General features: G+C 38.3%; 1 protein-coding gene across 1 annotated transcript in view; it reads left to right on the top strand.

The window, feature by feature from the left end:
• Window positions 1-12,420, top strand: part of TNIK (TRAF2 and NCK interacting kinase) — a 949,249-nt gene that overhangs the window by 759,961 nt on the left and 176,868 nt on the right. Inside the window, 1 exon segment of the mRNA XM_053710136.1 lies at window positions 4,586-4,822. Coding sequence (XP_053566111.1) covers window positions 4,586-4,822 — 237 coding nt within the window.

The following is a 12,420-nucleotide window of genomic DNA, read 5'->3' as shown; positions in this document are numbered from 1 at the left end:
TGATATAGCACGTTAGAAACCGGAAGTGAATTGTCTCTTGGTTGTATATACCATTGAATACCGGATATGATGTATAATTTTGGCGCTTTTTTCACAAGAAGTGGGTGGTTATGTGGATATTTGTACACTATTTAAGCACGGTTTTAGTGTGTGTGTATGTGTGTGTGTATATATATATATATATATATATATATATATATATATATATACTTAAAAATATTAAAAAAATTCTTCTATGTTAAGACCATAGGATTGTAAAGTATTCTTAACTCACTTCGGGTTTAGCGCAGTTAGTTTAACTCGGTGTGAGGTTAGTGCACAAGCAATAACTAACTGGTGAAGTTAGCGAGGTCTGATCTCCTGAGGTTAGCACACCTCATTCTTTCAATCTTAGATTAGATTCGTTTTATTGTCATTGTACAAAGTAGAAAAACAGAGACAACGAAATTATATTTGAAAATCTAACCAATCCTATACACAGATAGCACTATAATGGTAAAACTAATAGATAGCAAAAAATTCAAGTGACTTGTGCAGAAAATTTCTATACCACAAAAGTACAATGCAAGTGTAATAAAGTGCAAGTGCAAAAAAAAATCAATTCCATACAAAAAAGTATATATATGTGTAAAAAAAATGGAATAAAAAAATTAGTCATCTTGCACACATATGTGTATATTTGCATTATATATATGATGTGAATCATGAGTGTTTTATATGAATCATATGTGTATTTTATATTATATGTGTTATGTGAATATAGAGTGAGGTGAGAAAGAGCCCTTAACAGGATAATCAATAAATTAAGTTAAGACCATTAATTTAGCACTTTCTTCATTATAATAATCTTGCGCTAAATTTTTATTTTCAACTGTTATTCGTGAAAAAAGAATTAAGAGTGCCACTTGTAATCTGGCCCTAAGATGTTTGGTTAAAATTTTTAACCATCCATTTGTAATCCCAGGTTGCGCATTGTTTGTTTGAGTGAGTCTGATCTCAAGATAATATACCCTGTGCTATCGATTTGGCTCCATTTGTAATCAATTCCAAAAAGTCCAAAATGAATAAACTCATTATATTAAGAACAATAAGTAACCAGTAAATGCATTTTATTCACTTTACACTTTATATTTTGAGGGTGGGGATTGTACAACAGTATTTGAAAGGTTATGAATTTATCTTAGCACTGTTTTGAAAATTAAATCATTTATATACTTTAAAAAAAAAACACACTAATTTTAAAATGGATAAAAGTTAAACATCCTTTTTGTCTTGCCTTGTTATGCAGAGCTACAGGAGTTTTTGTGGAATTGTATCTTTATGAATTTAAAAGTATGAATATTGGATCTTGTAGTAGCAACTCCTTTTGAAAATTAGCTTTATTCAGTCTAGTAAAGTGTGTTGCTTGTTTGATAATGACAATGGCAGGCAACCAATGAAAGTTCGCATCAGGAATTGTTCCTTTATAGCAGGATTGTTAATTGTAGATATAATATCACTAATGCAATATCATGATGGCTACAGTGTTGTCATTTCTAAGATGTGACCATACCGTGCTACCTGTGCAGAACTGTTGCAGGCTACATTAACACTATTTATGCCAGAAAGGGCTTAAACACATCCAAGAATTAACCCAAACTGGCACAAATATGTTGTAAATCCTCTAATCTCTTGACAGAAAAACAGAAGTTTAGAAAAAAAAAATCTCTGGATGAGAAGGAAAGTGAAAATGTAGAGACAACGAAGGTGATAGCAGTAATATGCAAAACTGTAATTAAAGAGCTTTTATAATAAACATTTAGCTAGAGGAGACTTTTATTTATGTCCCAGCTTCCCTTTGTAAAACCTGTCACCACAGACCATAACTACTAGTCATTAGAAACATCACACTTGTGTACCAATCAGCAAAAAAGCCCATTAATGTTAAAGAAGCGTTATAGTGAAAAAAATACATACTCTTATTTGTTAGAGCCTATTTTTTAGCTCTAGCAACCCTTTAACTTAACTAATTTTGCAGGGTTTTAAGACATAGTTAAAGTACCATTATGTAGCCACAGAGAACTGCTGGTTCCGAGCCAAAACAACCAATGAGCCAATGTGCCAGTTGTATAGTCGTGACTACTGCTACTGATTGGGTCATTGTCCATATCTGTTTAGGACCTGTAGTTTTTGCAGCTCCATAGCAGCACTTTCACTATGGTTTAAAACAATGTTGCAAGGTCACTAGTGGTAAAATGACTTATGTTCCATTAAATATAAGTCTAGGTCTAGAAGAATGTTCCATTCTATTTTTTTTATATAAACACAAACTAGAAATGTCCATTAGCCCTGGACTAAGCTAGCTATCTTTGTCCGGCAGTTTAGGTACAGATATTTAAACTAACATACTTGTATTGCTATACAATTAAAGGGACCACTAGGTTTAAAATACCATCATGATATTAAAGGGATAGTAAACAGCAAAAATGTTATTGTTTAAAAAGATATATAATCCCTTTATTTACCATTCCCCAGTTTTGCATAACCAACATTGTTATAGAAATATACTTTTTTCTCTGTAATTACCATGTATCTAAGATGCTACTGAATGCCTCCTTATCTCAGATCTTTTGACAGACTTGCATTTCAGGCAATTAGTGCTGACTCTTAAATAACTTCACATGCATGAGCACAGTGTTATCTATATGAAACACATGAACTAACGCCCTCTAGCTGTGAAAAAAAATGTCAAATGCATTCAGATTAGAAGCAGCTTTCAAGGGTTTAGAAATTAGCATATGAGCCTACCTAGATTTATCTTTAAACTAAGAATACCAAGAGAACAAAGCAAATTTGATGATAAAAGTAAATTATAAGTAGTTTAAAATGACATGCCCTATCTGAATTATGAAAGTTTAATTTGGACTTTACTATCCCTTTAATTTCAATATTTGTAGAAAGGCCATCATAGTCTTTACATATTGCTGGCATTCTATATCTATTATAATAACTTACTTGTTTTCCATAGCAAGGAAGTAAGGCCTTCTAAGTATCTATAGATAACACGGTATATAGAATGTGAATGCCAGTGTTCGCTTTCAAGAGATTTCTTATCTATCTTCCCATCCTTCCTAATCCCTAGATGGAAATGCTTACGTAAGCACTTCAAACACTGAATATTTTCACTATGAACCACACCAAACAAAAACTTCTTTGGCATTGTCTTTATTTTTCTGAATTCAGCACGAGCAAAAACATTCAGATGTGAGACACTAGAGAAAAAAAAATGTTCATAGTGAACACAACTAAAATGCTATTGTCGTGGATGCAGACAAAATAATCAGATTTCTTAAACTTTGATCTGTAGCTCTGACAAAAAAATAAACAAAGCTGCAAAACTATAGGCCTCATTAAAGGAAAAAAACGATTTTCCCTGTTTGCCTCTGAAGTTCACAATACTAAGTGTACCCATACAGAGACAATTGGTAACCCTAGCTACGTTTAGGAAGTGTGAGAGCACATTATTTTCATTTTAGAAAGGAGGAAACACTTTTAAGGATAGAGTGGCCTGCGAAACGTGAGAAAGGTAGATTAATGGAAAGCAGACAATTCAATGGTTAGGAATATGGTCATTTTATTATTATAGTTCTTTTGTAAAACAGAGTTACTAGGTTAGCATAAAATATTCAGTAGCCCCTTAAAGGGACATTCAACATTAAATACCTTTTTATAAGAATAGAATTTAGGTTATACCCCACCCCCAACTCTCCTTCAGATACCTGCAGTGCAACCTAGGTTCTAAAATGGTGGCATGATTGTTTAATGTCCCTTTAAATATATTGTTGCCTTTAATTTAGAACTGACCAACTTGACTGTGTTCCATGTTTTATGTAAATAGTTTTTCTTCTTTTCAGTATATGTACTCTAATGCAGTTACAGAGAAACACAACCTAGCAAATCATTTGAAGTAGATTTTCCAGTATGCAGGGTTGTTTTGTTTAATTTTCTTTTTACCTCAAAGAAAAATTGCTGCTTCTTTAAAAAAAAACGCAGCGGATTTGTACATAGCATTATTACCTCCCTGACCTCTCAATAAAGATCTGTGCTGGGAATGGGCACAAGTGGTCAATCTTAGAGTAAGAAAAGCTTCTTTTTGTTACATATAATACAGCATTAACTTCACTTTTTTATTTATTTATATTTGTGACATTTATAGTATCCACAGACCAAACAATAGAACTATCAGCTTTTGGGAAATAACCATCTTTCTTACATTTTGCTATAAGTACTTCATGGAAATGGTTTGTTTTAAATGTTATTAATTGTTGTATTTATTTATTTTATTATTTAAAGGGACATGAAACCTAAATATTTTCTTTCATGGTTCAGCTTACATAGATAAACCTTTCAGCAAAGGATAAGGAGAGAAGGAAGCCCATAAATAATAGAAGTAAATTGGAAAGTTGTTTAAAATTGTATTCTCTAACTGAATCACGAAAGAAAAACATTTGGGTTTCATGACCCTTAAGGTTTAACAGCCATTTCAATACTTCATTTTTAAGAAAATGTTTTTTTCCTTAGTAATATGTTTCTATGTATTTTTCAGCAACTTCCACTTCTGGTGTCAGTGAAAACCCAAGGCCCGTCCTTGTCAGCCTCGCAGTCATTGCATGAACAGTCAGCTAAGGGAATGTCTGCGTTTCAGGAGGGCATTATTTCTCACCGCCCTGAAATGCCACGGCAAAATTCCGACCCAACATCTGAGAACCCTCCTCTCCCTCCTCGTATCGAAAAATTTGACCGAAGTTCTTGGCTGCGCCAGGAAGAAGACCTTCCACCAAAGGTTAATATATGTCTAGTACAACTCTACCAAACAAATATATTCTAAATACATAAGAACTTGCAAAGAATTCACATGTCATATGCCCATTATTCTTCATTTTTTTAAAAAATATAAACTTTTTTTTTTTTTTTGTCCTGTAAGTCATGGTACTGGGTCCAAAGTCAGTATGTTCTACCCCATAATATTGCAGGTTTTCAAAATTTGAAGAGGGTGACAATTTTTTCTAGATTTCAGATTTTGAGATTTTTTCTGAACAAAGTGTGAAGTTCACCCTAGAATTATTTTCTACAGTCATTGTGGATTTACAGTAAAACTTAACATATATATAACTGAATATATAAATATTGCTATTTAGACATATAAATACTTACATGCCCACATTGTCAATTATTTATGATAGGAATTAATCCCCTTTTCTCTTGCAAGGTGTATCCAGTCCACGGATTCATCCTTTACTTGTGGGATATTCTCATTCCCTACAGGAAGTGGCAAAGAGAGCACACAGCAGAGCTGTCCATATAGCTCCCCCTCTAGCTCCACCCCCCAGTCATTCTCTTTGCCGGCTCTAAGCACTAGGGTCTCTCTACGGGAGGGTAAAGTGAATGTGGTGTTAGAATTGTAGTTTTATATCTTCAATCAAAAGTTTGTTATTTTTAAATGGTACCGGTTTGTACTATTTACTCTCTAGCAGAAAAGTGATGAAGATTTCTGCTGAGAGGAAAATGATTTTAGCATGTTGTAACTAAAATCCACTGCTGTTCCCACACAGGACTGAGGAGTACCAGAAAACTTCAGTTGGGGGAACAGTTTGCAGGCTTGACTGCAATGAGGTATGTTCAGTCATTTATTTCTAGACAAGACTGAGATAATGCTAGAAGACTGACAAGATCCCCATGTGGGGAGGGTAAGCTATGTTCTGAGACTTAGTAAAGAATTGAATGCTTACATAACAGGGCTAATTAGGCTGTTTGACACTAATTCAGGGCAATCGATTATTTGTTTTAAGAAATACTCGTTGGAGACACTTTTTTAAGCACTTTGGAGTGTTTTCTGGGGTTATTATCCACATGGCAAAAATGTAGTCACTTAGAAGTGATTTTTGTAGGCCTCACAACTCCGGAGTGGAGTGGGAGGGGCCTAATTTTGCGCCTCAGATGCACAGTTAGAATTGAAAGACAGTTCATTCTGCTTCCCATGGAGGTTCCAGCTGCTGATTTAGGACCTAAAAGAAGCTTTTTCCCCCAAAACTGATCCCTAAGGGCAGGTAGGGCCACAGCAGTAAGCTGTGGCAAGGTGCTGTAGTTATTTAACCGGTTGTTGGCTTTAGGTTGCTCCGGTTTGGGCATTAAGGGGTTAATCGTTCTGCAACTTGTGGTGCAATCATATTAAAGCCTTAGGTACATACTGTGAAAATTTCAAAATGATTGCTGTATTTTTCACTGTTTTGTAAAATTGTGTGCTCTTTTTATTTCTTAAAGGCACAGTAAAGTTTTTTCAAATTGTGTTTTTTATTTGATTAAAGTGTTTTCCAAGCCTGCTTGTGTATGTACTAGTCTGTTAAACATGTCTGACACTAAGGAAAATCCTTGTTCAATGTGTTTAGAAGCCATGGTGGAACCCCCTCTCAGAATGTGTCCCAATTGCACTAATATGTCTATACACTTTAAAGATCATATTGTTGCACTTAAAAGTGTGGCCCTAGATGATTCTCAGACTGAAGGTAATGAGGATAGTCCGTCTACCTCTCCCCATGTGTCACAACCAGTTACGCCCGCTCAAGCGATGCCTAGTACCTCTAGTGCGTCTGCCCCTATTACATTGCAACAACTAGCAACAGTCATGGATAATTCCCTTGCGGCCTTTCTATCCAAACTGCCAGTTTTTCCTGCAAAGTGCGATAGCTCTGTTTTAAGAACAGATTATGAGCAGTCTGAAGCTTTGGTAGCCTTATCTGATGTGCCCTCACAACGCTCTGAAGTGGGGGTGAGGGATTTGATGTCTGAGGGAGAAATTTCCAATTCAGGAAAGGCTTCTCATCAGGCAGAGTCAGATTCATTAGCGTTTAAATTTAAATTGGAACACCTCCGCGTATTGCTCAGGGAGGTATTAGCTACTCTGGATGATTGTGACCCTATGGTGGTCCCAGAGAGGTTGTGTAAAATGGACAAGTACCTAGAGGTCCCTATATACACTGATGCGTTTCCGATCCCTAAGAGGGTTGCGGATATTGTTACTAGGGAGTGGGATAGACCAGGTGTCCCTTTTGTCCCCCCCTATTTTTAAGAAAATGTTCCCCATAACTGACCCCAGGCGGGACTCGTGGCAGACGGTCCCTAAGGTAGAGGGGGCTGTTTCTTCACTTGCTAAACGCACAACCATACCAAATGAAGACAGTTGTGCTTTTAAAGATCCTATGGATAAAAAGTTAGAAGGTTTACTTCAGAAAATTTTTGTTCAACAAGGTTTTCTTCTCCAACCTATTGCCTGCATTATTCCTGTAACTACTGCAGCGGCTTTCTGGTTTGAGGCACTGGAGGAGTCGCTCCAGACGGAGACCTCATATGACGAAATTATGGATAGAATTAAGGCTCTAAAGCTGGCTAATTATTTTATCACAGATGCCGCTTTGCAATTAGCTAAGTTAGCGGCAAAAAATTCAGGTTTCGCCATTATGGCGCGCAGAGCGCTTTGGCTCAAGTCATGGTCGGCCGATGTGTCGTCAAAATCCAAATGATTAAATATCCCTTTCAAAGGAAAGACCCTTTTCGGGCCAGAATTGAAAGAGATTATTTCAGAAATCACAGGGGGAAAGGGCCATGCTCTCCTTCAGGACAAGCCCTTTAAGGCTAAAAACAAAGCTAATTTTCGTTCCTTTCATAATTTCAGGAGCGGTCCCGCTTCAGCCTCTAAAGCGGCAAAGCAAGAGGGTAACGCTTCACAGCCCAAGGCAATCTGGAAGCCTTACCAGGGCTGGAACAAGGGTAAACAGGCCAAAAAGCCTGCAGCTGCTACCAAGACAGCATGAAGGGGTAGCCCCCGATCTGGGACCGGATCTAGTAGGGGGCAGACTTTCTCTCTTCGCTCAGGCCTGGGCAAGAGATGTTCACGATCCCTGGGCATTAGAGATTGTTACCCAGGGATATCTTCTAGAATTCAAGGACTCCCCTCCAAGGGGAAGGTTCCACATTTCTCGTCTGTCTACAGACCAGACAAAGAAAGAGGCGTTCTTACGCTGTGTAGAAGATCTACATACGATGGGAGTGATATACCCAGTTCCAATTGCAGAACAAGGACTGGGTTTTTACTCAAACCTGTTTGTGGTTCCCAAAAAAGAAGGAACTTTCAGACCAATCCTGGATCTAAAAAATCTAAACAGATTCCTCAGAGTCCCATCATTCAAGATGGAGACCATTCGGACAATCTTACCTATGATCCAGGAAGGTCAATATATGACTACCGTGGATCTAAAGGATGCGTACCTGCATATCCCTATCCACAAAGATCATCATCAGTTCCTCAGGTTCGCTTTCCTAGACAAGCATTACCAGTTTGTGGCTCTTCCATTCGGTTTAGCCACTGCTCCCAGAATTTTCACAAAGGTGCTAGGGTCCCTTCTGGCGGTTCTAAGACCGCGGGGCATAGCAGTGGCGCCTTATTTGGATGACATATTAATTCAGGCGCCGTCCTTTCACAGAGCCAAGGCTCACACGGAGATTGTATTGGCCTTTCTGAGGTCTCACGAGTGGAAGGTGAACATCAGAAAGAGTTCTCTGTCCCCACTCACAAGGGTTCCCTTCCTAGGAACACTAATAGATTCGGTAGAAATGAAAATATTTCTGACAGAGGTCAGAAAGTTGAAACTTTTAACTACTTGCCGAGTTCTTCATTCCATTCCTCGGCCATCTGTAGCTCAGTGCATGGAGGCAATCAGATTAATGGTAGCGGCAATGGACATAGTCCCTTTCGCTCGGATACATCTCAGACCACTGCAAATATGCATGCTCAATCAGTGGAATGGGGATTATGCAGATTTGTCTCCTCAAATACAGTTGGACCAGGAAACCAGAGTTTCTCTTCTCTGGTGGTTGTCTCAGGATCACCTGTCTCAGGGAATATGTTTCCGCAGACCAGAGTCGATCATTGTAACGACCGACGCCAGTCTGTTAGGCTGGGGTGCAGTCTGGGACTCCCTGAAAGCTCAAGGCTTATGGTCTCGGGAAGAATCTCTTCTCCCGATAAACATTCTGGAACTGAGGGCGATATTCAACGCGCTTCAGGCATGGCCTCAACTAGCTGCGGCCAAATTCATCAGATTTCAGTCGGACAACATCACGACTGTAGCTTACATCAATCATCAGGGGGGAACAAAGAGTTCCCTAGCGATGAAGGAAGTAACCAAAATAATCAGGTGGGCGGAGGACCACTCCTGACATCTCTCGGCAATTCACATCCCAGGAGTAGACAACTGGGAGGCGGATTTTCTGAGTCGTCAGACTTTTCACCCGGGGGAGTGGGAACTCCACCCGGAGGTATTTGCCCAGCTGACTCAGCTATGGGGCATTCCAGAGGTGGATCTGATGGCGTCCCGTCAGAACACCAAGCTTCCTCTCTACGGATCCAGGTCCCGGGACCCCAAGGCAGCATTGATAGATGCTCTAGCAGCGCCTTGGTCCTTCAATCTGGCTTATGTTTTCCCACCGTTTCCTTTTCTCCCTCGTCTGATCGCCAGAATCAAGCAGGAGAAGGCTTCAGTGATTTTGATAGCGCCTGCGTGGCCACGCAGGACTTGGTATGCAGACCTAGTAGACATGTCATCTGCCCCACCATGGACACTGCCAATGAAGCAGGACCTTCTAATACAGGGTCCGTTCAAGCATCCAAATCTTGTTTCTCTACGTCTGACTGCTTGGAGATTGAACGCTTAATTCTATCAAAGCGTGGTTTCTCTGAGTCAGTTATAGATACTCTGATTCAGGCTAGAAAGCCTGTCACTAGGAAAATCTACCATAAGATATGGCGGAAATATCTTTGTTGGTGTGAATCCAAGGGTTACTCATGGAGTAAGATTAGGATTCCCAGGATATTGTCCTTTCTCCAAGACGGATTGGAGAAAGGTTTGTCGGCTAGTTCTTTAAAGGGTGTATTGGTGTGTTGGGTTAATAAACTATGCGCTGTGGGGTTAAAAGCTAGGGAGTCTCGAAGAAGTAATCTCACAAACTTCAAAGTGGGGGTAAAATCTGGATTGGATTAGACTCTTAAGCGCTTGTGCTTAATTACCCAATAAGGAAAGATAGTCTTACTATGTAGTTGGATTCAATGAGATCTATTTATTTTTAGAGTTATAAATACATACAATAAAATTTAAAACAATAGAAATTGATTCTTAAAACAAATCTAACTGGTTGGCCAACCATACAGTGTGAATAAAATGATATAATATGTTTTCCAATGCCTGTTACTTAGTGTGTTATACAGACATATCTGTATATTTGAATTTTTTAATTTTGGTTTAATTGCAGATATTTTTTATGGATTTGATATAGTGGACTTGTGAAGAAGTATGGTATCCACAAAGAATATTCACAATATTAATTCTTAATTACCATATTTACCATATTCGTTTGTTTAAAGCTGAACATACATAATTAAAATAGCGTCAATGGTATCAACAATATAATTAAAATAGTGTCAATGGTATCAACATTAGTAACAAATAATAAAAGTGAAACAAAAATAAAGTGATACAGTAAAAATCGTATAAGTTATGAAAGATAAAGTCTTTCTGCCGTGATCGTTAGAGTTATTGTTAATTGCTTTTTGTTAAAAGCGCTGTTGTTAAGTCCTCCGTGGGGATAGTATGTGCGGGCGTGCTGCAACACGTTTTTGTCTAATTGCTATATATATTGCGATTATAAGTCACTGTTTAATAGTTTTGGTTATCTGTCCTTCACATTAACTTCCTTAGTTGGTGTAGGTATAATAAATCTTACCCGTTGTTTCTTTTGGGATACTTTGTTTCTGGTCTAGTTTCTTTTTGTACCCAATTCAATCTTTACTGTGATGAATGTGGATCGGAAGCCGGGATAGCCGCTGCCGGTGTTGTAGTGGTTTCAGTATGTCGAGTTGGTTTGTCTCTGCGATTACACACACTTGAAGAAGTAGATGCTGGGGTATTGTGGTAGTGTGCTTTAACCGTTAATCCTTTTGTCAGATGGCTGGGCTTTTTGCCCGGTTCAGGTTTTCAAAACCTCTTGAATTGTTGCGAATGTGTTCTGTTTAGATCTGTACTCTATTTGTTTCAGAGTATCCGATCTGCAGGTGTCCACAGGTTTCTTTAGGCCCAATTATTAGGTAAGGTATTTCAGTTGTTCTTGGCGGTCCTTTGAAAGGAGGACTAGGTGCTTTGAAGGTTGTTCTTGAACGCTTCAGAATATCTTTCAAGCGTATTTGTTGGTCCGTGGTTTGATGTAGTCTTGGCGGTCCACTTCGAAAGTGGACTATGAAAATGTTCAGTGTAGCAAGGAGTAGGCAACGCGTTTCAGCTGATTAATACAGCCTTTATCAAGCATATCCTTGCAGTTGTACCCACTGTTTACTACTGCAAGGATATGCTTGATAAAGGCTGTATTAATCAGCTGAAACGCGTTGCCTACTCCTTGCTACACTGAACATTTTCATAGTCCACTTTCGAAGTGGACCGCCAAGACTACATCAAACCACGGACCAACAAATACGCTTGAAAGATATTCTGAAGCGTTCAAGAACAACCTTCAAAGCACCTAGTCCTCCTTTCAAAGGACCGCCAAGAACAACTGAAATACCTTACCTAATAATTGGGCCTAAAGAAACCTGTGGACACCTGCAGATCGGATACTCTGAAACAAATAGAGTACGGATCTAAACAGAACACATTTGCAACAATTCAAGAGGTTTTGAAAACCTGAACCGGGCAAAAAGCCCAGCCATCTGACAAAAGGATTAACGGTTAAAGCACACTACCACAATACCCCAGCATCTACTTCTTCAAGTGTGTGTAATAGCAGAGACAAACCAACTCGACATACTGAAACCACTACAACACCGGCAGCGGCTATCCCGGCTTCCGATCCACATTCATCACAGTAAAGATTGAATTGGGTACAAAAAGAAACTAGACCAGAAACAAAGTATCCCAAAAGAAACAACGGGTAAGATTTATTATACCTACACCAACTAAGGAAGTTAATGTGAAGGACAGATAACCAAAACTACTAAACAGTGACTTATAATCGCAATATATATAGCAATTAGACAAAAACGTGTTGCAGCACGCCCGCACATACTATCCCCACGGAGGACTTAACAACAGCGCTTTTAACAAAAAGCAATTAACAATAACTCTAACGATCACGGCAGAAAGACTTTATCTTTCATAACTTATACGATTTTTACTGTATCACTTTATTTTTGTTTCACTTTTATTATTTGTTACTAATGTTGATACCATTGACACTATTTTAATTATATTGTTGATACCATTGACGCTATTTTAATTATGTATGTTCAGCTTTAAACAAACGAATATGGTAAATATGGTAATTAAGAATTAATATTGCGAA

This window comes from Bombina bombina, chromosome 4 (assembly GCF_027579735.1).
Source record: "Bombina bombina isolate aBomBom1 chromosome 4, aBomBom1.pri, whole genome shotgun sequence".
In the NCBI taxonomy this organism is placed as follows: Eukaryota; Metazoa; Chordata; class Amphibia; order Anura; family Bombinatoridae; genus Bombina; species Bombina bombina.
Note: the sequence above shows the minus strand (reverse complement) of the source record. Positions and strands in the feature narration are given on the sequence as shown.